General features: G+C 44.3%; 1 protein-coding gene across 6 annotated transcripts in view; it reads right to left on the bottom strand.

The window, feature by feature from the left end:
• The window catches only part of LOC106571274 (unconventional myosin-VI), a 136,875-nt gene that overhangs the window by 91,159 nt on the left and 19,534 nt on the right, over positions 1–26,182 (bottom strand). For 5 of the 6 annotated variants that reach the window (XM_014144128.2, XM_045695626.1, XM_045695627.1 and 2 more), the window contains exons 2-5: positions 8,036–8,156; positions 3,761–3,830; positions 3,406–3,479; positions 2,520–2,649 (exon numbers count right to left, since the gene is read on the bottom strand). In XM_014144128.2, the coding sequence (XP_013999603.1) occupies positions 2,520–2,649; positions 3,406–3,479; positions 3,761–3,830; positions 8,036–8,152 (391 nt within the window). In that variant the 5' untranslated portion in view covers positions 8,153–8,156. Of the gene's footprint in view, positions 1–2,519; positions 2,650–3,405; positions 3,480–3,760; positions 3,831–8,035; positions 8,157–8,549; positions 8,667–26,182 lie in introns of all 6 variants that reach the window. The other variant, XM_014144131.2, reaches the window with a different exon arrangement.

Raw genomic sequence — 26,182 nt, 5'->3', positions numbered from 1 at the left:
GCAAACTGTACAATGAATGCTCCTTGTACTTCTAAAGAACATGCTAGATGACAGTATTCATTGTTTACCCTGTACCTCAGTGACATAACTTCTCTGATCCTCAAGATGATGTTTGCATTAGCAAAGTCACACTGCACAATGAATGATCACTGTTAATACACAGGGTTGGGTAGGTTGCTTTCTAAATGTAGTCCGTTACAGTTACTAGTTACCTGTCCAAAATTAAAATCAGTAACTTTTGGATTACCCAAACTCAGTAACGTAATCTGATTACACTTTGTTACTTTTAGATTACTTTCCCCCTAAGAGGCATTAGAAGAATACAAAAATGTATGTTACCAATTGAACGACATCTATTGCAGGATAAATCAATGTTAAAGTTTACATACTGTAGCTGGCCATATATATGGATGTTACATTTTGCTTCTTCTAACCCATCGCTTTTTATTATTATTGATCTCCAATAATAAGACTTGGAAATATGGATGTATAGATTAACCACATTTTTTTACCTGAGCATGACCCCAAAACTATGGACTTATTAGCCAGCCCTACTCTGTTGTTTATGATTTTGTTGTCATGGAGGACTGAATGGGCTCATTGATTGAAAAACATGAGCCCAATCCGTTTAAAAATAAATGCTGCGCTCATGGAATGGCATGCTTGCAGGATAAATCAATGTTAAAGTTTACATATCTGGCCATATATGGATGTTGCATGTTACTTTATGGTTTGGTTATGTAGGCTTCTTCTAACCCATTGCTTTCTACTACATATAATAATACAATACAATTATATCTTTACATTAAAAACCAAAGTCTATCAGAATTCCAGTCATTCCAATAAATGTTATACCCCTTGATCTTCAAGAATAAAACTTGGAAATATGGAAGTATAGATTAGCCAAATTGTTTTACCTGAGCATGACCCCAAAACGAAGGACTTATTAGCCAGCCCTACTCTGTTGTTTATGGTTATGTTGTCATGGAGGACTGATTGGGCTCATTATTTTGAGTTGAAAAATAAATTCTGCTCTAATGGAATGGCATGCTTTGAGCACTACTGAAAAGTGCTATTGACGTAAAAAATGTATGCCATATTCTGCATTTGCTATAGGCCTATTGTTTCAATAACAAAATGTTTCAATAACAAAACGGCTGCCCCGCCTCTGTTTTGGGAAAAAGCTGAGGGATGGGCCTCGAAAAATGTAACCGCTCAGATTAATAGACAGAGATATGGATGCAAAGGCTATACAGGCTATACAGTGTTTGTTTACATTTACTTTGTTTACAAACGTTGGGGTAAAACAAGCTTATATGTTGGGTTCTCATAGAGTGTGACAGTTGAACTAAACTCATCAGGCATTTATAAGTTATATTCTTCAAGAATAAATGGATGTATATATCATTTATAAGTCCAAAAATGGATGTAGCGTCTACAGATTGCTCCTTTAAGTCTATCAAAAGTGTGCGAGTTTGAGAATGTGTCCATCAGGCCAATGGATTTTTAAAATGTTATATCAGCATGAATTAGACAGAGTAATAGAAGCAAGACTTGGGATGGGATCCACACTATGCAGCTGCTACAAGAGCGCATTTTCACTGGCTGTCAACTGGTTTCAAAAACAATGATTGATAGGCAGGTTAAACTTCTTGAATTCAACCATTATTGGGTTCAAATATGCATTTAGATTTGTGAACAGCCATCCACAACAACCACAATCCATAAGGTGCAAATAGCTAAATGAGAGAGCAGCAGTGTGATTCACATCAATGCACTATGTAGATATCAATAATAAGTGATATCTCTATCGCCGTAGACTACACCACTGCTGTCATCCTTACCTCCAAGCGTTTATTCAAGTTGGATAGTCGCACCATTGGAAGACAGCTTGGACTGTAGCCTACAAAAGTCCATTCCTGCTCTTTTCCCGAAATCCATCAAACACATTTGGTGTGTCGTCATAGGGGTCTCTGACCTCTGGTCAGACTCGCTCAGGTGGAACAAACATAAATTTGTATATTTTTTCAATGCCGATTTGAATGTCATTGAGAAAACAGAGAAGTGTCAAAGTTTTTTTTTGTAAACATCCTTTTTGAATTTAAAAGTAATCCTCGAAATAATCATCTACTTTTTCAAAAGCATTTGTAATCTGATTACAATATTTTTGCTGGTAACATAACGGATTACAGTTAGTTTTTTTGCAATCCCTTACATGTAACGGCTCAGATTACATGTAATCGTTACTCCCCAACCCTGTTAATAGGTAGCTAAATCACACTGGTAAGCAAAGACTGAGAATAATGTGAAAATGACTATAGACTGCCCTCTGGTGGACAGATGTGAAAGCGTAACACATTATCAGCCCAACAGTGGCAGAGACTTTGTGTCTAAGTCCCAAATGGCATCCTATTCCCTACATAGCACACTACTTTTGACCTATATAGTGCCCATATAAAAAAGTAGTGCACTATACAGGGAATAGGGTGCCGTTTGGAACCTTCCTTCCCAGTTCTCACCGATAGCGTAGACGTGGGGCGGCAGGGTGCCCAGGGACCTCCCATGGTACTGTTTAATGGTCTCTGGAGCATAGAGCTTTGGGATGTCATAGTAGGGGTTCACTGCTATCAGGATATTAGCTACAAACGTCTGGGAGAAAAACAAAGACAAGTCAGAAATACTCTAGTACACATGTAGGAATCTGTTTTTAGTGAGACGCTGTACTTTAAAATTCATATCAAATGCTTTTGGAGCGTACACTTGTGTTGACATAACACCCTGTTTTTTCTCAGTGACCTAAGAAAACACTTGAGTCCCATCACTGCTAAAAGGAATTGTCACTTCGTAGGACAAAGCAGGCAGTTTCTCACTGCAACCACTAGATGCCACCTGTTGGAAAACAAGTGTCCCACCGGTCTGTTCTCCGCACCTGCTGGCATTCACATCCCCCTGCCTCCCCCCTGTCACTTCAGAGGACCTAATTAAGTTCAGTGGGGAACAGGATAGCACTCCCTGGCTCTGTTCTGCTCCCTGGCTGATTATAGAGGTCACCCGAGCCTGGGGTGGACACAGGGGCCAGCAGGGAGAGTGACGACAAGAGCTAGCTGTGTGTATGTGCCTCCCTCCCAGCAGACACCTGACAGGCAGCCCTGAGTGACAATGACAAGCCCATCACGCCTGTCACACTGGGAAGCAGGGAGGGAGGGGACCCACCACAACACATACAGTACAGTAGGCACAGAGAGACTGAAGTGACATGGCTTTAGCATGATAATGAGTGGGTGTTCTATCGAACTCACTCATGCTGGTTCAACCTGTGGCCTGTTTACCATGGTACACAGCTGTTTAAACCAGATTGATGAGGCAGACAGCAGGATATAGCTATGTCTGTTATAAAGTACTTACATAAATTCTGTCTTTACTATACCGCACACGGACGTTGTTCAAGAGAGTGGCTTCATTCAAGTACATTAAAGAACCTGAAAAACAACAGATCTGAAGTTAAGCCAGACTAATCACAACTGTCAAAAGAAGAAGATGGATCAAAATGGAAAACACATGAGAACAAAATGGAACAAAATGGAATTCCTCAATCCTCAGGGGAATCATTTGCGTTGGGCAACAGTTTCAGGGTTGTAATTTAGTTCATAACTTCATATAGTGCTGTAAAAACACTTAGGTGTCAGTTAGGGTAGCTTTATGAGATGGTGAGAAACAAAAACCTTGTGGAGACTGAAGACTTTTGGTAAAACAAACTCACAGTTGTCTTCCACATGTTTGTTGACATCATCCTCAGCCGGAAACACTTGGTTGAGCTGGGCCGTAAAGCTCTGGTAAAACAAGATGGAGGTGACAGATGATCAACTAGTCTGTTGTACTTTTAGCATGCCACTATGCTGACACTAGGCTGTTCTCTTTGTTGAAGAGTGGGCAACTACATCAAGACGTGGGCTAGTACATTAAACAATATCCAAAGGAGAGAGAAAGGAGAACATTTTAATAATTAAGTATATTTGGATTCCAATCAATGTGCTTGCTTTTAATGATATAAGTCAGGAGTCTTTTCAAGTCTGTCAATGTGTTATTTTTGCACTCCCAATGAGCTACTAAAAATACTGACTGTTCAGATGCCATTGCTTCAATCAAACAGAACCAACAGCAGGATGAGGGCCTGGCGTACGCAGCAGTAAGAGACACATCAGGGGACAATTCATTATTTGGAGAGAGGCAGAAAGAGGATCTGGGAGCTAGCTAGAGAGGTGCGGTGGTGGCTGGCTAGAAGCTCTCCCATGGTCGTTCGTCAGCACCTCCACTGCAGAGTACAGCCACCACGCCATATTCACTACAGTTATCAGTACACATACATGGCCCAGGAAAAACAATACAGCTAGACAAGTGTTGTGAGGCTGGAGCTACTCTGGCGTTAGTAGGGTGTGTGTGTTTGTTACTCATAGCACGTGTTTAGGGTAAACACTATGGGTTATTTCAGAATCCTAAACACGTCTCAAAGCACATTGCGATTTCAAGTTAGCGTGACAGAAAACCAAAGGGGTAGTCTGGCTGATGAGTTTTACCTCTCTCCCTCCCTCCCTCCCTCCCTCCCTCCCAGGGAGCTTGAAAGAAAACACAGTCACATGCTTCTGATTTTTCACATGTGTTAAAAGTCCAAACTAAGGGGGGGCAGGTAAGTCCAAGCTACAAAGAAATACATAGTTTATCCCAAAGTTAACTAATCCAACGTAATGGGATTTTGATTAAAGCATTTACGGGATATACATCCATGTTTATAGAATTATGAACAAACATACAGTAAGTTCTCTTCTGCACTACTAGGCTAACCAAAGTTAGTGAAAGCTCGCTGGCTTCCAGGAGACATTCTCCTGGCCAGCCCCTATAACACAACACCAGCTAAAAGCCTTCTGCCATTTTACCTTACCACTCCACAAGTGATTCAGACATTACACTAGGGAAAAATGAACATGTTTAACAAATATTTGAGAAGTTTGTGTGGGGAACACATGTGGGTTGACATAAGACCTTAGACTACTAAGTGGGTCTGATAGGCTGAGATGTGTAGCTAGCTAGAACAAACCAGACACAGTGGATACGTCCCAAAAGGCACCCTATTCCCTACATAGTGCACTACTTTTGACCACTGCCCTAACCGCTGGTCAAAAGTAATGCACTATGTAGGGAAAAGGGTGACATATGGGATGCAGTCAGCCAGAGCCTGCTCCCTCCTGTGGGCCATGGGGCACTGTTGGCCCCAGCTCCCTCCTCTGGGCCTTGAGGCACTGTTGGCCCCAGCTCCCTCCTCTGGGCCTTGAGGCACTGTTGGCCCCAGCTCCCTCCTCTGGGCCTTGAGGCACTGTTGGCCCCAGCTCCCTCCTCTGGGTCATAGGGTCCTGTTGTTTGCTCTCAGCCCCCTCCTGTAGGCCATAGGGCCCTGTTGTTTGCTCTCAGCTCCCTCCTGTGGGCCATAGGGCCCTGTTGCTTGCTCTCAGCTCCCTCCTGTGGGCCATAGGGCCCTGTTGTTTGCTCTCAGCTCCCTCCTGTGGGCCATAGGGCCCTGTTGGCCCCAGCTCACTCCTGTGGGCCTTGGGGCCCTGTTGGCCTCAGCTCCCTCCTGTGGGCCCTGTTGGCCTCACCTCCCTCCTGTGGGCCATGGGGCCCGGATGGCCTCAGCTCCCTCCTGTATGCCCTGTTGGCCTCAGCTCCCTCCTGTGGGCCATAGTGCCCGGTTGGCCTCTGCTGGGCCAGCAATTTAGGCCGTGTCTCAAATGGCACTCTAGTCCATCACCCTCTTCCATGTAGAGCACTACTTTTGAAAGTATTGCACTATATAGGGAGTAGGTTGCTATTTGGGATGCGGCCTTAGTCTCTCCAAATAAAGAGGCACAGCAAGAGGGATTTAAAATCTCAAGGTTGAAAAAGCCAAGCTGACATACAGTTAGTTCATTCTTTCCTGCAATAGCCCCAAACTGGCAGGATTTTATAGCACTGAGCCATGTGAGGTGACTGAAGTTTAGAGGAGCGGGAGAGGGAGAGAAGGAAGGGGAGGAGGATGACGCAATGCCCCCTGAATTTAAACACATCCCTCCCCCCTCGGTCTCTTGCTCTTTCACCGACACCAAGGCAGAGTGAAACAGTGCAGAAACTGTCAGCGTCCCAAATGGCACCCTATTCCCTTTATAGTGCAATATTTTCAACCAGGACTCACAGGGCTCCGGTCTAAAGTAGTGTACTGTATAGGGAATAGGGTATAGGGAATAGGGTGCCATTGGGGACGCAGTCCCAGTCAGGAACACATTACCTAATGCTGTGGGCCACAGAGTCTGCCATTGTGGCTAAAGCTGTGAGTGTGACGTGGTGTCATGCACCGAGCAACACCTCTCTCCTGAAGTCCCCCTACAGGGATCTGCCAGGCTGCGTATGCCGCTGCTGCTATGAGCGGGCTGGGTGACAAGGGAGCTCACCGTACACTGGCACAAACTGGCTGCTGCTGGACAGAACACACATTGTGCCCCTCAGACTCCGTGTTAAGGCCCAGAACTGGCCATAAGGGCCGGAGAATGGACACATCCGTTACGCGCACACAGCTTCCTTCATAATAAAGGATCTGACAGAGTCCCATGCTTTATGGGCCGGATGTAAATACACTAAGTGAACAGATTGTTTGAGGAGGACGTTCAGCTGATGACAGAGCCACACAAGAAAGCATGAGCTACCATAGAAACTGGGTTTGGCTAACATCAAAAACTTTGCACAGAGTGTAACACATGATCTAGCCTAGTGGAAAAGTGAAATAGCAGTGACTGGTGGCTTCTATGGGAAAGCCAACTTGACCTCAGATACTGGGGCTTCATTTTGTACCGGTGTCGGAAGTTACCCTCTGTCGGGTTTCATGTATAGGGCGCCCTCTGTCGGGTATCAAGTATAGGGCGCCCGCTGTAGCTTTTCTAGAATGAGAGCTACTTTAAAAAAATTAAACACGTCGCAAGCTACATTTTTTTTTTTCTAGCTTTCAAATAGGCACATTCTTCTCTTCTCTCCCCATGGGTCCTTATTGTACAAGAGAAAGTAGTCTGTCAATATACTTGGTAAAAGAATGGTTAATAAACAACTAAGTTGGACCTTTAAAATGTGATCCCCCATAAAATGATATGTTTAATATTTTCCTAAATGATGTTCTCAGTTTTATTTTCCTGGTTTTAGATTTGTTTTCGTTTTTCCACTCTTAAAATTACAATTGTTCACAAAGAAAAAACAAATTGGATGTTCTGCGTCAACAGTGAAGAGGCAACCCCGGGATGCTGGCCTTCTAAGCAGAGTTCCTCTGTCCTGTGTCTGTGTGCTTTTGCCCATCTTAATATTTTCTTTTTATTGTCCAGTCTGAGATATGGCTTTTTCCTTGCAACTTTGCCTAGAAGGCCAGCATCCCGGGGTTGCCTCTTCACTGTTGACGTTGAGACTGGTGTTTTGCGGGTACTATTTCATGAAGCTGCCAGTTGAGGACTTGTGAGCATCTGTTTCTCAAACTAGACACTCTAATATACTTGTCCTCTTTCTCAGTTGTGCACCGGGGCCTCCCACTCCTCTTTCTATTGTGGTTAGAGCCAGTCTGAATCTAGTTGGTGATCCCTGATCTGCAGGGTACCATCTGAAGGGTACCGTCTACAGGGTACCGTCTACAGGGTACCGTCTGCAGGGTACCATCTGCAGCCCTCAAACGCAACTCTGGACCTCGAAAACCAGTTCCACTGCTTTTTTTAAATTGTTCCCCCTCTAATCAGGGACTGATTTAGGTTGCAATTAATTATTAGGTAGAACAGAAAACCATCAGGTTCCGGACTTCGTAGGGTAAGAGTTGAGCACCCTTGATCTATAGTGTACCATCTAAAAACTGCCTCTTGGAGTTTTTAAAGTAGATGTTTCACTGGTGGCCTCCACACCACACCATTATGTCAATTCTCTGGGTGGAAAATATTAGTGATCATGGACGTCTGTTTTTGAACATGCGTGTGTGATCACCCACCTTTTGCCCCTGTTTCAGCGGCTCGATGGTCAAGCTGTCTGCTCCTATGTCCACTATGGTCCCCAGCTGGAACCCATCTCCTGGGTGGGGCGCCCACACCGGCTTCCCATCCTCCATGACACTACAAGACAAGAGGACAGACACATGGGGCCATTAGAGGCTGGTTCCTTTCCTAAAGCCATCAAACAGTTATCACATTTAATTCACACAACAACCAAAAAAATCCTTTATCCCCAAGGGGCAATTAGCCTACAATGTTATTACAAAATGTACAGGCTAGCACTACACATATTAAGACAATAGATCAAACAAAACTGTGTATGGAATGGTTAATACTCCCAGTATGCTTAAAATTGAATAGCCTATATTTCTAAATTCTATTTTCAGGGTGTTTGCTTAATTTCATCACTGGCACTAGACTTATACCCAAATGGCACCCTATTCCTTTTATAGTGAACTACTTTTGCCCGGGGCATTTGGGGTGCACACTAATTGTAGAGTATTTGTAGCCTACCCTAAGCAGATGAGCAGCACACCAGCAGATTCAGGTTAAACACATTCTCCTGGGCCTTGCTGTGGCCAGGTCTCCAATAATCATGTTGTTGAGTCCAACCACCAGCTGATCCTGTTACTGTGGTGAGATTACAATACAGTAGAATGAGCAGCCTAACAACCCCTCAGGGAAATCTGCAGACACCCCAGGCTGTTGTGATCCATAAAAAACACAAATCGCCTAAAGGGACGACAGACAGGCCACAAACTACTTCAATGTGTAGGCCTAAGTCTGGGCCAAAACAACTCTGACGTAATACCCCATAGAGCAGCGTTTCCCAAACTCGGTCCTGGGGACCCCAAGGGATGCATGTTTAGTTGTTTTGCCCTTGCACTAAACAATATTTTGTTCTTGCTTGATACCGCCCTAGTCCGCTGTACCTGCGCCAAAACTCTGCAAATTACCCATCCTATAGCTTGTTCTCCATCTTCTTTTTAAATAGTGAGCCAACATGTTTTCAGCACTTCTATTTCCCTGACGGATCAAAACTAGCTTCCTCATGCTCTCTTGTTTCTCTGCAGCAGACATATAGTGAGCCATATGTTTGGAACATTAAATCGGAATATAAATCGCAGTATCAAATCGCAATACATATCGTATCGGCACCTAAGTATCTTAAGGAGCCTGGCAATTCTCAGCCGTAACATTAGCGACACACTGGAGCCGGATGCCCACATTAAAGTTTCTCCAATTCAGAGTTTGTTCTAGATAGGGGTCTGTTGACCGAGAATTGAGACACAAATCTGTAGAGTTTGTCCAGGTCCCAGGACCTTAGGTTGTCCGGACTCCTAGACCTTAGTGCTGCTTTTGACACCATCGATCACCACATTCTTTTGGAGTTAGATCTTATCTGTCAGAAAGATATCAGTTTGTCTCTGTGGATGGTTTGTCCTCTGACAAATCAACTGTACGTTTCAGTGTTCCTCAAGGCTTTGTTTTAGGACCACTATTGTTTACACTATATATTTCTTGGTGATGTAATTCGGAAACATAAATGTTAACTTTCACTGCTATGCGGACAATACACAGCTGTACATTTCGATGAAACCCCAAAATTGCCCTCCCTGGAAGACTGTGTTTTAGACATAAGGAAGTGGATGGTGGCAAATGTTTTACTTTTAAACTCAAAACAGAGTTGCTAGTTCTAGGTCCCAAGAAAAAAAGAGATCTTCTGTTGGATCTGACAATTAATCTTGATGGTTGTACAGTCATCTCAAATAAACCTGAAGGACCTCGGCGTTACTCTGGACCCTGATTTCTCTTTTGACAAACATATCAAGACTATTTCAAGGACAGTTTTTTCCATCTTTGTAACATTGCAAAAATATGAAACTTTCTGCCCAAAAAATGATGCATAAAAATTAATCCATGCTTTTGTCACTTCTAGATTAGACTACTGCAATACTCTACTTTCCGGCTACCCGGATAAAGCACTAAATAAACTTCAGTTAGTGCTAAACATGGCTGCTAGAAACTAGAACCAAAAAAATGTGATCATATTGCTCCTCTACATTGGCTTCCTGTTAAGGCTAGGGCTGATTTCAAGGTTTTACTGCTAACCTACAAAGCATTACATGGGCTTGCTCCTACCCATCGCTCCGATTTGGTTCTGCCGTACATACCTACACATACACTACGGTCACAAGATGCAGGCCTCCTTACTGTCCCTGGAATTTCTAAGCAAAGAGCTGGAGGCAGGGCTTTCTCCTATAGAGCTCCATTTTTATGGAGTGGTCTGCCGATCCATGTGAGAGACGCAGACTCGGTCTCGACATTTAAGTCTTTATTGAAGACTCATCTCTTCAGTAGGTCTTATGACTGAGTGTAGTCTGGCCCAGGGAGTGTGAAGGTGAACGGAAAGGCACTGGAGCGACGAACCACCCTTGCTGTCTCTGCCTGGCCGGTTCCCCTCTCCTCACCGGGATTCTCTGCCCCTAACACTATTTTGGGACTGAGTCACTGGCTTTCTGGTGCTCTTCCACCCCGTCCCTAGGAGGGGTGCGTCACTTGAGTGGGTTGAATCACTAACGTGATCTTCCTGTCCGGGTTTGGTGCCCCCCTCGGGTTCGTGCCGTGGGGGAGATCTTCGTGGGCTATACTCGGCCTTGTCTCAGGGTATTAAGTTGGTGGTTGAAGATATCCCTCTAGTGGTGTGGGGGCTGTGCTTTGGCAAAGTGGGTGGGGTTATATCCTGCCTAGTTGGCCCTGTCCGGGGCTATCATCGAATGGGGCCATAGTATCTCCTGACCCCTCCTGTCTCAGCCTCCAGTATTTATGCTGCAATAGTTTGTATCAGGGGCAGGGTCTGTTATATCTGGAGTATTTCTCCTGTCTTATCCAGTGTCCTGTGTGAATTTAAGTATGCTCCCTCTAATTCTCTCCCTCCCGAAGGATCTGAGCCCTGGCCTCATGCCTCAGGACTACCTGGCCTGATGACTCCTTGCTGTCCCCAGTCCACCTGGTCATGCTCCTGCTCCAGTATCAACTGTTCTGCCTGCGGCTATGGAACCCTGACCTGTTCACCGGACGTGCTACCTCATCCCGGATCTGCTGTTTTCGACTCTCTCAACCACACCTGTGGTCTCAAACTCTGAATGCTGGGCTATGAAAAGCCAACTGACATTTACTCCTGAGGTGCTGACCTGTTGCACCCGCTACAACCATTGATTATTATTTGACTCTGCTGACCATCTATGCTTCACTTGAGTGCCTCAGAGCCTGGTTACTATCTAGATTTCTTCCTAGGTTCCTGCTTTTCTAGGGAGTTTTTCCCTGCCACTGTGCTTCTACATCTGCATTGCTTGCTGTTTGGGGTTTTAGGCTGGGTTTCTGTATAGCACTTTGTGACGTCGGCTGACGTAAAAAATGGCTTTATAAATACATTTGATTGATTGATTGACACAGCCTGGGTTCAAGGGTGATTCTCAATGCTCAATTATCAATTATTCAGGTCAAGCTTTGGGAATCACTTACTATACACCACAATCGCCTTATTCTTTCCCCACACAAACGCGCCACATTAAAATACAGGGGCCACTGACACTCAAATAACTATGCTCATATTAAAAGCAAACAAACTCAATGAGTGAAATGTCAGACTAAGCCTAGTTTGTTCAGTAACTCCACAGGGGTTTTCCCTCGTGTGAAACAATGGAATAGCTAGGGCCTGATCAACTTGGCACTGACAATGAGCATTAGTACAGACTGTGTTTCCAGAATTGACAAACTAATAGGCCTGGTTGTGTTTAAGCTACTTTCACATCACTAAGGGGTGTGCTGATCCTATTAACCTACTAAAAAGGGTGAGATCATAAATAATAATGGAACATATTTTCTTGTTACAAGCAGAGGAAAACTAGTAAAGCCAACCAAATGATGTCTCGGCCTATTCACAATGTTACTGGCCACAAGAACAAACGATACAAGTAGTCTACATGGGTGCTTGCCTGCAATCTTAAAGTTAATTTTGGCTGGTAATCAAAGTGGAACAAACTTCATTAAGCTGGAGAGTTTTGAATGTGGACCGACAATCATTATAACCTCTATAACAATTCAGCACTGTACCAAGAGCTGACAGGGTCTTTGCTATTCACATCACCCTAAAATAAGTCAAATTCAATAATACCCCAAATATCACATCATCCATCCAAACATGGAACTCTCCATGCCTCAGCAGCATAGAAGGCTCTCACTAAGATTCCAGGAATGTCCCTTTATCCAATTTGGTGTAGCAAAAGCATAGGTCAAAGGTTGCTAGTAACTTATTGGCTGGGCTGTACATTTTATTTTATTTTTTATTATTTTTTTTAAAAAAAATCACCTGCCAATGTAAGTACTACACGTCACATCCTCATTCTGAAGTGTAATTCCATCTGAATATACTATCAAATCAAGGTTTATTGGTCACGTACACAGACTTGCAGAAGTTATCGCAGGTGCAGCGAAATGCTTGTGTTTCTAGTTCCAACAGTGCAGTAATACAAAACAATACACACATAATCCAAAAAGTAAAAATAAAGAAATTAAGACATTTCAGAACGAGCAATGTCAGAGAGCATTAGTGAGGTCGGGCACTGATGTTGGCCGATTAGGCTTGGCTCTGTGGTAGTGAAACTCATGCAAAACGCATGACTCCAATATTAGCAGGCAGTGTTTAGACTGTCCACTTTGAAGTGCTAAGACAGAGTGGCTATATAAGGAATGGAACATATATGAACAGGGCCTGCTACCATTATAACCTATACAGCTGTCAGATGTGGGCGTTAACAAGCAAGAACTGAGATGGAAAGATAATGGTGTAGAAAGGTCAAGAGGAGCTATTTTCATATAGAGGGAGGGGATTCTATACGTAATGCAAAGATGGGAGAACTATAAGGCCAATAGGAGCTGTTCATGTACATACAAGGATGCACTATATGTGCTATGTAAAGACGGGAAAAACTATAAAGTCAGAACTCTGTGATTAGAGAATTTTGTATTTTCCATGGAAGGGCTCGGCTCTGTTACGTTTGTAATAAAGTCTAAATTGAATTCACAAGTTCATGTATCTGTGCAAATATCTGATTTTCCACAACAGCTCGCAGTCTGCGTTCCAAATCATCCCAAAGGTGTTCGATGGGGTTGAGGTTAGGGCTCTGTGCAGGCCAGTCAAGTTCTTCAACACATCTCAACAAACCATTTCTGTATGGACCTCGCTTTGTGCACGGGGACATTGTCATGCTGAAACAGGAAGGGGCCTTCCCTAAACTGTTGGCACAAAGTTGGAAGCACAGAATCGTCTAGAATGTAATTGTCTGCTGTAGCGTTAAGATTTCCCTTCACTGGAACTAAGGGACCTAGCACAAACCATGAAAAACAGCCCCAGACCATTATTCCAACTTTACAGATGACACTATGCATTGGGTAAGGTAGCATTCTCCTGGCATCAGCCAAACCCAGAATTGTCCGTCAGACTGCCAGATGGTGAAGCGTGATTCATCACTCCAGAGAATGCGTTTCCACTCCTCCAGAGTCCAATGGTTGCGAGCTTTACACCACTCCGGCCGACACTTGGCATTGCGCATGGTGATCTTAGGCTTGTGTGCGGCTGCTCGGCTGACGTTGCTTCGAGGCAGTTTGGGACTCTGTAGTGAGTGTTGCAACCGAGGACAGACGATTTTTACGTGCTACATCACTTGGCGGTCCCGTTCTATGAGCTTGTGTGGCCCACCATATCACGGCATGAAAGTTGTTGCTCCTCGACGTTTCTACTTCACAACAGTACTTACAGTTGACCGGGGGAGCTCTAGCAGGGCATAAATTTGACAAACTCACTTGTTGGAAATGTGGCATCCTATGACGGTGCTACATTGAAAATCACTGAGCTCTTAAGTAGGGCCATTCTACTGTCAATGTTTGTCTATGGAGATTGCATGGCTGTGGAATGCTTTTGACACCTTGTAGAGTTCATGCACTGACAAATTGAGGCTGTTCTGAGGGCAAAAGGGGTTCAACTCAATATCAGGAAGGTGTTCTTAATGTTTTGTACACTCAAAATATAATGGTGTGTATAGACAGTATGAATACTATATGAATAGAAAAGGTGTGTAAAGCAGTAGTTATACTGTATTTGATGAGTCATGACTAGAATACAGTGTATACATATGAAGTGATCAAACAGTATGAACATTATTAAAAGTGACCAGTGTTTAATGACTATGTACATAGGGCAGTAGTCTCTAAGGATAGAGTACCGGGTAGAGTACCGGGTAGAGTACCGGGTGTTAGCCAGCTAATAACAGTGACTAAGGTTCAGGGCAGGGTACTGGGCGGAGGCCGCTAGTGGTGACTAGGAGGCCGGCGGAGGCTGGCTAGCAGCTAGTGGTGACTGTTTACTAGGTATTCGCTATTATCTGTCCATAATATCTCGCTACACCTGGCCAATAACGGTACGGCACCTGGCTAACGTGACTCTGACCAGTCTCTATTGAGGAGTGGGAAGTATTCCCGATACTAAGACATGTGACATCAGTACTGATAATGCAGGATTATTTGAATTAGTGTGTCAAAGCATCATTCCTGAAAACACATCATGATCAGTGGATGCTGCTGAGGGGAGAAAGGCTCATAATAATGGCTGGAACGGAGGCAAATGGAATGGCATCAAACCATGTGTTTGACATATTTGATGCCACTCCTCCCCAATTAAGGTGCCACCAACCTCCTGTGGATCAGGATATGAGGTCAATACTCAAAATCCCTCCTGGCTTCCTGATGACACGTTCACGGGTCGCTTATCAGATTAACCCAGTTAGATATTACCTTAGGACATTTCCATTCCGTCATTCAAGGTGTGGTGGTCTTAGTTCAGTTGAAACTGAATGCAATCCAGTTTGCATTTCAAGATGACTAGAAGAGCTACTATTACTAGGCCACAAGTAAATATTTGGATGCAAACAAACAGTGTGCCCAGCCACCCTTAAAGCAGTAGCCTACTTTATTCACATTATCCAAATGTATTACTAGAACTGCCTTGGCGAGCCACGCAGAGCAGAACAAAGACTGATCCTGACAACCACCCACAACAGCCAACACTCTGCATCTGAACATCTGACAGTGCAGCTTCAACTCAAATCACATTTTATCTGTCACATACACATTTTTAGCAGATGTTATTGCGGGTGTAGCGAAATGCTTGTGTTTCTAGCTCCAACAGTGCAGTAGTATCTAACAATTCACAACAATACACACAAATCTAAAAGTAAAAGAGTGGAATTAAGAAATATACAAATATTAGATTGAGCAATGTCAGAGTGGCATTGACTAAAATAAAGTAGAATACAGTATATACAGATGAGATGAGTAAAGCAGTATGTAAACATTATTATTAACTATTCATTCTTACATAGGTATTCCTCTTGTCCAGATGGGATAGGGCAGTGTGCAGTGCGATGATGATTGCATCGTCTGTGGATCTATTGGGGCGGTAAGCAAATTGAAGACTAGTGATTCCAAGTCTATGTATATAGGGCAGCAGCCTCTAAGGTGCAGGGTTACATAACCTGGTGGAAGCCGGCTAGTGATGGCTATTTAACAGTCTGAAGGCCTGTTTTTCAGTCTCTCGGTCCCAGCTTTGATGCACCTGTACTGACCTCTCCTTCTTGATGAGAGCGGGGTGAACAGGCCGTGGCTCGGGTGGTTGATGTCCTTGATGATCTTTTTGGCCTTCCTGTGACATTGGGTGCTGTGGGTGTCCTGGAGGGCAGGTAGTTTGCCCCCGGCGATGCGTTGGGCAGACGAACACCACCCTCTGAAGAGCCCTGCGGTTGCGGGCGGTGCAATTACCGTACCAGGCAGTGATACAGCCCGACAGGATGCTCTCGATTGTGCATCTGGGAAAGTTTGTGAGTGTTTTTGGTGACAAGCCAAATTTCTTCAGCCTCCTGAGGTTGAAGAGGTGCTGTTGCACCTTCTTCACCACTATCTGCGTGAGTGGACCATTTCAGTGATGTGTAAGCCGAGGAAGTTGAAGCGTTCCACCTTCTTTACTGCGGCCCCGTCGATGCTGTTTCCTGAAGTCCACCATCAAATAAATTTGTATTCGTCACATGCGTCGAATACAACAGGTGTAGACCTTACAGTGAAATGCTTACTTACAGGCTCTAACCAACAGTGCAGTTAAAAAAAATACAGATAAGAATAAGAGATAAAAGTAACAAGTAATTAAAGAGGAGCAATAAAAAAATAACAATATATACAGGGGGGTGCTGGTACAGAGTCCATGTGCGGGGGCACCGGTTAGTTGAGGTAGTATGTACACGTAGGTAGAGTTAATTAAAGTGACTATGCATAGATGGCAACAGAGAGTGGTATTGGTGTGGAGAGGGGCTTCACACCACTGCCACAATCAGCTCCTTTGTTTTGTTGACGTTGAGTGAGAAACTATTTTCCTGGCACCACTCTCCCAGGGCCCTCACCTCCTCCCTGTAGGCTGTCTCGTCATTGTTGGTAATCAGGCCTACTACTATTGTGTCATCTGCAAACTTGATGATTGAGTTGTAGGCGTGCATGGCCACACAGTCATGGGTGAACAGGGAGTACAGGAGGGGGCTGAGCACACACCCTTTTGGGGCCCCTATGTTGAGGATCAGCGAAGTGGAGGTGTTGTTTCCTACCTTCACCACCTGGGGGTGGCCCATCAGGCAATCCAGGACCCAGTTGCACAGGGTGGGGTTTGGACTCAGGGCCTGAGCTTAATGATGAGCTTAGAGGGTACTATGGTTTGAATGCTGAGCTATAGTCAATGAACAGCATTCTTACATAGGTATACCCATTGTCCAGATGGGATAGGGCAGTGTGCAGTGCAATGGCGATTGCATCGTCTGTGGATTATTTGGGGTGATAAGCAAATTGTGGATCTAGGATGTCAGGTAAGGTAGAGGTGATATGATCCTTAACTTGCCTCTCAATGACTTCATAATGACGTGGGGCTATAGTAATTTAGTTCAGTTACCTTTGTATCTTGGGTAGAGGAACAATGGTGGCCATCTTGAAGCAAGTGGGGACAGCAGACTGGGATAGGGAGAGATTGAATATGTCCGTAAACACCCCAGCCAGCTGGTCTGCGTATGCTCTGAGGACGCGGCTATGGATGCCGTCTGGGCCGGCAGCCTTGCGAGGGTAAATATGCTTAAATGTCTTACTCACGTCGGCCACGGAGAAGGAGAGCCCATAGTCCTTGGTAGCGGGCCGCGTCGGTGGCACTGTGTTATCCTCAAAGTGGGTGAAGAAGGTGTTTAGCTTGTCCAGAAGTAAGACGGTGTCCGCCGACGTGGCTGGTTTTCCCTTTGTACTCCGTGATTGCCTATAGACCCTGCCACATACATCTCGTGTCTGAGCCATTGAATTGCGACTACACTATGTCTCTGTACTGTACTACAACATCTCCTATACACTTCCTGATGAACTCAGTCACTGCATCTGTGTATTTGTCGATGTTATTCTCTGAGGCTACCCGGAACATATCCCAGTCCACGTGATCAAAACTATCTTGAAGCATGGATTCCGATTGGTCAGACCAGTGTCGAATAGACCTTAAACAGAAAGTACCCGTGCTGATTTTGTGCCTATAGGAAGGGAGGAGCAAAATGGAGTCGTGATCAGGGAGAGCGGGGCATTTCAGAAAGTTGAGTAGTAGTGGTCTAATGTTTTACAGTACTACAGTCAATGTGTTGGTAGAACTTCAGTAGCATTTTCCTCAGATTTGCTTTGTTAAAATTCCTAGCTACAATAAATGCGGCCTCAGGATATGTGGTTTCCAGTTTGCATAAAGTCCAGTGTAGTTCTTTGAGGGTCATCGTGGTATCGGCTTGAGGGGGACTATACACGGCTGTGACTATTACCAAAGATAATTCTCTACGGTCGGCATGACGTATTCTAGGTCAGGTAAACAAAAGGACTAGAGTTTCTGTATGTTATCACAATTACACCATGAGTAGCTAATCATGAAACATAAACCCCTGCCTTTCCTCTTCCCGGGAGAGTTCTTTATTCCTGACTGCGCGGAGTACTGAGAACCCAGCTTGTTGTATGGACGGGGACAGTATATCCCGAGAGAACCATGTTTCCGTGAAACAGAGAATGTTACAATCCCTGATGTCGGTCTGGAAGGGGATCCTCATTGCATCTGTTAGGGGGAATGATGAGCTCTACAGCAGAGTCTCACAACTCAATCGCTGGTTGAAAACTGTTTTCTGCCCCTCCCAAAAGATAGAATTTGTCGATAATTGGCCCTCTTTCTGGGACTCACCCATAAACAGGACCAAGCCTGGCCTGTTGAGGAGTGAAGGACTCCATCCTAGCTGGAGGGGTGCTCTCATCTTATCTAGAAACAGAGACAGGGCTCTAACTCCCTTAGCTCCACAATGAGATAGCCTGCTGCCTGGCCTGCACCCTGTTAGCCAGCCTGCCAGCTTAGTGGAGTCTGCCACTAGCACAGTCAGTGTAGTCAGCTCAGCTATCCCCATTGAGACTGTGGCTGTGCCTCGACCTAGGTTGGGCAAAACTAAACATGGCGGTGTTCGCCTGAGCAATCTCACTGGAATAAAGACCTCCTCCATTCCTGCCATTATTGAAAGATTGTGATACTTCACATTTCAAAATAAGGCTACTTAAATGTTAGATCCCTCACTTCCAAGGCAATTATAGTCAATGAACTAATCACTGATCATAATCTTGATGTGATTGGCCTGACTGAAACATGGCTTAAGACTGATGAATTTACTGTGTTAAATGAGCCCTCACCTGCTGGTTACACTAGTGACCATATCCCCGCGCATCCCGCAAAGGCGGAGGTGTTGCTAACATTTATGATAGCAAATTTCAATTTACAAAAAAAAAACGTTTTCGTCTTTTGAGCTTCTAGTCATGAAATCTATACAGCCTACTCAATCACTTTGTATAGCTACTGTTTATAGGCCTCCTGGGCCATATACAGCGTTCCTCACTGAGTTCCCTATCGGACCTTGTAGTCATGGCAGATAATATTCTAATTTTTGGTGACTTTAATATTCACATGGAAAAGTCCACAGACTCACTCCAAAAGGCTTTCGGAGCCATCATCGACTCAGTGGGTTTTGTCCAACATGTCTCCGGACCTACTCACTGCCACAGTCATACTCTGGACCTAATCTGCTCAGACCCCAACCAAGGATCATCAAAAGTCATACTATAAATTCTCAGACAACCCAAAGATTCCTAGATGCCCTTCCAGACTCCCTCCGCCTACCTAAGGACGTCAGAGTACAAAAATCAGTTAACCACCTAACTGAGGAACTCAATTTAACCTTGTGCAATACCCTAGATGCAGTCGCACCCCCCAAAACAAAAAACATTTGTCGTAAGAAACTAGCTCCCTGGTATACAGAAAATACCCGAGCTCTGAAGCAAGCTTCCAGAAAATTGGAACGGAAATGGCGCCACACCAAACTGGAAGTCTTCCAACTAGCTTGGAAAGTATCGAAGAGCCCTCACTGCTGCTCGATCATCCTATTTTTCCAACTTAATTGAGGAAAATAAGAACAATCCAAAATGTATTTTGATACTGTCGCAAAGCTAACAAAAAAGCAGCATTCCCCAAGAGAGGATGGTTTTCACTTCAGCAGTGATAAATTCATGAACTTCTTTGAGGAAAAGATCATGATCATTAGAAAGCAAATTACAGACTCCTCTTTAAATCTGCGTATTCATCCAAAGCTCAGTTGTCCTGAGTCTGCACAACTCTGCCAGGACCTAGGATCAAGGGAGACACTCAAGTTTTTCAGTACTATATCTCTTGACACAATGATGAAAATAATCATGGCCTCTAAACCTTCAAGCTGCATACTGGACTCTATTGCAACTAAACTACTGAAAGAGCTGCTTCCTGTGCTTGGCCCTACTATGTTGAACATAATAAACGGCTCTCTATCCACTGGATGTGTACCAAACTCACTAAAAGTGACAGTAATAAAGCCTCTCTTGAAAAAGCCAAATCTTCACCCAGAATATATAAAAAACTAATCGGCCTATATCAAATCTCCCATTTCTCTCAAAACTTTTAGAAAAAGCTGTTGCGCAGCAACTCACTGCCTTCCTGAAGACAATGTATACGAAACGCTTCAGTTTTGTTTTAGACACCATCATAGCACTGAGACTGCACTTGTGAAGGTGGTAAATTACCTTTTAATGGCGTCAGACCGAGGCTCTGCATCTGTCCTTGTGCTCCTAGACCTTAGTGCTACTTTTGATACCATCGATCACCACATTCTTTTGGAGAGATTAGAAACCAAAATTGGTCTACATGGACAAGTTCTGGCCTGGTTTAGATCTTATCTGTCGGAAAGATATCAGTTTGTCTCTGTGGATGATTTGTCCTCTGACAAATCAACTGTAAATTTCGGTGTTCCTCAAGGTTCCGTTTTGGGACCACTATTGTTTTCACTATATATTTTACCTCTTGGTGATGTCATTCGGAAACATAATGTTAAATTTCACTGCTATGCGGATGACACACAGCTGTACATTTCGATGAAACATGGTGAAGCCCCAAAATTGCCCTCGCTGGAACCCTGTGTTTCAGACATAAGGAAGTGGATGGCTGCAAATCTTCTACTTATAAACTCGGACAAAACAGAGATGCTTGTTCTAGGTCCCAAGAGACAGAGAGATCTTCTGTTAAATCTGACAATTAATCTTGATGGTTGTACAGTCGTCTCAAATAAAACTGTGAAGGACCCTGATCTCTCTTTTGACAAACATATCAAGACTGTTTCAAGGACAGCTTTTTTCCCCCATCTACGTAACATTGAAAAAATCAGAAACTTTCTGTCCAAAAATGATGCAGAAAAATGTATCCATGCTTTTGTCATTCTAGGTTAGACTACTACAATGCTCTACTTTCCGGCTACACGGATAAAGCACTAAATAAACTTCAGTTAGTGCTAAACACGGCTGCTAGAATCTTGACTAGAACCAAAAAAATGTGATCATATTAGTCCAGTGCTAGCCTCTCTACACTGGCTTCCTGTTAAGGCTAGGGCTGATTTCAAGATTTTACCGCTAACCTACAAAGCATTACATGGGCTTGCTCCTACCTATCTCTCTCTGATTTGGTCCTGCCGTACATACCTACACGTACGCTACGGTCACAAGACGCAGGCCTCCTAATTGTCCCTAGAATTTCTAAGCAAAGAGCTGGAGGCAGGGCTTTCTCCTATAGAGCTCCATTTTTAGGGAATGGGCTGCCTACCCATGTGAGAGACGCAGACTCGGTCTCAACCTTTAAGCCTTTACTGAAGACTCATCTCTTCAGTAGGCCCTATGATTGAGTGTAGTCTGGCCCAGGAGTGTGAAGGTGAACGGAAAGGCACTGGAGCAACGAACCGCCCTTGCTGTCTCCGTTCCCCTCTCTCCACTGGGATTCTCTGCCTCTAACCCTATTACGGGGACTGAATCACTGGCTTGCTGGTGCTCTTCCATGCCATCCCTAGAAGGGGTGCGACACTTGAGTGGGTTGAGTCACTAACGTGATCTTCCTGTCTGGGTTGGCGCCCCCCCTTGGGTTGTGCCGTGGCGTAGATCTTTGTGGGCTATACTCGGCCTTGTCTCAGGATGGTAAGTTGGTGGTTGAAGTTCTCTCTCCAGTGGTGTGGGGGCTGTGCTTTGGCAAAGTGGGTGGGGTTATATCCTTCCTGTTTGGCCCTGTCCGGGGGTATTGTCGGATGGGGCCACAGTGTCTCCCGACCCCTCCTGTCTCAGCCTCCAGTATTTATGAGTCGGGGGGCTAGGGTCAGTCTGTTATATCTGGAGTATTTCAGTATACTCTCTCTCTCTCTCTCTCACACACTCTCACTCAGCCCTAGGACCATGCCTCATGACTACCTGGCCTGATAACTCTTTGCTGTCCACCTGGCCGTGCTGCTGCTCCAGTTTCAACTGTTCTGCCTGCAGCTATGGAACCCTGACCTGTTCACCGGACGTGCTACCTGTCCCAGACCTGCTGTTTTCAACTCTCTAGAGACAGTAGGAGCGGTAGAGATATTCTGAATGTGATCGGCTACGAAAAGCCAACTGACATTTACTCCTGAGGTGCTGACCTGTTGCACCCTCTACAACCACTGTGATTATTATTATTATTTGACCCTGCTGGTCATCTATGAAGATCTTGGCCATGTTCTGTTATAATCTCCACCCGGCACAGCCAGAAGAGGACTGGCCACCCCTCATAGCCTGGTTCCTGCAGTGTTTTGGAGCAGCCTCTGGATGAAGTTAAATTTCCCTGGGGGTACGAACAAAGGATCCAATTCGGGAAAGTCGTATTCCTGGTCGTAATGCTGGCGAGTTACCGCCACTCTGACATCCAAAAGTTATTTCCAGCTGTATGTAATAAAAAAAATTAAAAACATGGGCAAATAATGTAAGAAATAACACACACAAAAAAAATTCTGCAAAGTTTCTTAGGAGTTAGAAGCAGAGCTGCCTTACATCTTACTATAGAATTATTGAAGGTTCAACGTTCACCGAAAAGGCCTAAAAATACACAGGCCCAAGTGTTCAAACAGAATTTCTGTCACATTCTAGCTAGTAGCCTAAGGCACAATAGCAAAGATCTCCATTTGTCAGCGGGTCCCTATGCAGGGCTACCTCGCATACAGAATGCTGATGCTGCATGCTGATTATCATATGAAATATCCATTAGTGTGTAAAACTAAAGTAGAGATGCTAATTGAACAGATTTCACATATGGCTGCCTACCGTTCCTTCCTCCTGATAACTCAGGGAGGGGACAGTAAGCACAGTGATAGAAGCCATCTGACTCTTTGCGTCCCAAATGGCACCCTATTCCCTATATAGTGCATATTATTTTGACCAGAGCCCAATAGCCCTGGTCAAAGGTAGTGCACTATACAGGAAATATATGGTGGTTTATATGATGGTAATACAGAATCACGCCTGATCATGTGATTACCACATGCCGTTCTGGAGAGAGTAGGCTAGGAGTTGCTACTTCTCTTGATCCAGGCAATCAACTCAAAGATTGCCACTTTTGAGGCACTTTAGGTGTGCCAGTCAATCTTCACAACTCACACTATTGCTCAATAACTAATGTAGGCACTATGGCACATCTGATATAGTTTGAGCAATGTGCATTTGAAGGAAATGTGTTTCCAATCACTGGGCAGAGGAAAGGGCAAACACATTTGTTTGATTGGCCTTGTGACAAGGGCATAATCCCAAATGGCACCCTATTCTCTGTGTACTGTATAGGGAATAGGGTATCATTTAGGACTTGGCCAAGGTCCTGCTGTGATGTATTTCTACTGTACATGGTAACTCCAGCTCAGTGCCAAGCCAAACGCCTGGAAAACATAGAAGCCATTTTACCCGGAAAGGGATTTTTTTGCGTGACGTGCTGGCTGAGCACACCTGGCCTTTACGCTGCTGCGTAACAAGGAGGTATTTGCTTACTAGCTCATGTGCCACATCTTTTGCAATTTACATATGCAAATAAATTTGACTATGAAGACATCAAGGCTCGTCGTATGTTCTGACATGCAGCAGAACTTGAGCAATGCACAATGCTTTTGTTTGTTACAGTTTTTTTATTTCACCTTTATTTAACCAGGTAGGCCAGTTGAGAACAAGTTCTCATTTACAACTGTGACCTGACCAGGATAAAGCAAAGCAGTGCGACAAAATCAACAACACAGAGTTTCACATGGGATAAACAAACATACACAATAGAAAAATCTATGATGTAGTGTGTGCAAATGTAGTAGAATTAGGGAGGTAAGGCAATAAATAGGCCATAGTGGCGAAATAATTACAATTTAGCATTAACACTGGAGTGATAGATGTGCAGATAATGATGTGCAAGTAAGAGATACTGGGGTGCAAAAGAGCAAAAAATAAATAAATAACATATGGGTACCCCATGAATACTATGGGTACCCCATGAATACTCCATGAATACAACATAGAAAGCATGGAACATAGTGGGACCTGGGAAGGGTTGAGTTGTTGTTCCTTGAATGGAACATAGTGGGACCTGGGAAGGGTTGATGTGGTGCTCCTTTACCTTAGGGAGTAGCCAATCAATAAGTCTTGTACAGCGGCCACAACATGGACTACTTGATGCAGAGCTAAAGCTAACCCAGCATAACCAACCAGTTGCATCAGATCATAGTGTAGTGTGATTGGGGATCATGGTGCTAGCTGCCCCAGAGTGAGTCTGTTTCTAAAGGTATTTTTTTCTCTCTCACTCCACAATCTGACAACCTGCTGAAGGGAAATGTGGGAAGAGAAGAGCTTAGGTAGGACAACACGAAGGCCAAGGGGTGGGTAGGACAACACGAAGGCCAAGGGGTGGGTAGGACAACACGAAGGCCAAGGGGTGGGTAGGACAACACGAAGGCCATGGGGTGGGTAGGACAACACGAAGGCCATGGGGTGGGTAGGACAACACGAAGGCCATGGGGTGGGTAGGACAACACGAAGGCCATGGGGTGGGTAGGACAACACGAAGGCCAAGGGGTGGGTAGGACAACACGAAGGCCAAGGGGTGGGTAGGACAACACGAAGGCCAAGGGGTGGGTAGGACAACACGAAGGCCAAGGGGTGGGTAGGACAACACGAAGGCCAAGGGGTGGGAGTGTCTGTGTGTGGTGGCTGGGAGGGTCGGGATATTTCAGCGAAGACAGGAAACCAAATGGTATTAATATGGATGTTCAGACCAATAGCAGCTGCTGGTTTAAGTGTATTGGATGTTTCTGAAGAGGATTAGGAGAGAAAGGCAGACTATCCTATCTATTCTAAAGAAAGCCACTGCTTCCCCAGCTGAGGATGTCAAATCAAAATAGTTGAGAGGCAGCGTTTAAATGGGTTGTGAGTTCTGCATGTTGGGCCCCCTCCTCGCTCTGCCATGGCTGGGACAAACAGAGGATTGTTATAGTGGTGTTCGCACTGTCTGCCACGCACTGACAGCTCACTGTCATAGTAAAGGAAAGTCACGTGGTGAAGAGTGAAACAAAACCTTGTGATATGTTTAGAAACAATGGGCCCGGAGGCAGCGCCGAAGAAGAACTAAACTCCAAAGAGTTGAGCCTTCAAAGCCTTTTGAATCTGCTTCAGTCTCTTTCTAGTGCTATGACAGTCAGCATTTATAGCTATGCTTAGTTCTATAAATATAGCATATTAACATAATTAACTAGCATTTCCTGTCCCTCATCCTGTCTAGGCATAACGACAGATTATCATGCAAATATTAAAGAATCTGCATGAAGTAAATATGTACATTGTTTTTCACCAAACGGACATTTTGCGGATAAAACGCAGTACGTGATGACCTAGAGCACACAAAACACACTTTTTCATGTACCAAATAAAAAAACAAAGTTCAATGTGATTCCATCGCATTTTCAACTCTAAAACGATAGTTTTGTCACAAAAACTGTTGCGTTAAATAGCAAATGTGCCTACTCTGGTCTTGGCACATGCACTCTAACCAACAGCTCGCAGATACAGTGCGGATAGGCTGTGAGGGTAGGCTAGTTTACATGAGATTATTATGGATAACAGCAAAAATATGTATAGTTGTCAAATGGCAGTTAAGCATCGATCATGTCACTAGAATAAAACCCTTGATATTTTTGGGAAAGTAGCATCGTTACTGTGCACTTTCACCACCCTGTGATGTTCATCATCATTTATTTAATCTGTAGCCTAATAAACGGAATGGGTTTCTGAGTCATCGTCTTGTCGTTGATGGAGAGCCACACACCATATCATAGCGTAACTCCAAGTTTACTTCGATATGATGGTTATTATATCAATATTTACACATAAAGGCGTTTCCACCACCATCTCTCGCATAATTCATTTTAGACACAAAAAGATTCCACCATGTCAAACGAAGAAATTCATAAAATGGTACTGAAACGTCCTGTTTTAATCATAGCGGTTGTGATTTTATACGGTATGACTGGATGGAAACGTGGTTATTTATAGAACATCTGATAAGTAATAATTACAGCCTGCAAAATGTAATGCGTGAGTTTAAAGTGGGAGGGGCCTACTCC

Source organism: Salmo salar, chromosome ssa15 (assembly GCF_905237065.1).
Source record: "Salmo salar chromosome ssa15, Ssal_v3.1, whole genome shotgun sequence".
Classification (NCBI taxonomy): domain Eukaryota; kingdom Metazoa; phylum Chordata; class Actinopteri; order Salmoniformes; family Salmonidae; genus Salmo; species Salmo salar.
The sequence above is the reverse complement of the archived record's forward strand: the minus strand, read 5'-3'. Positions and strand labels throughout refer to the sequence as shown.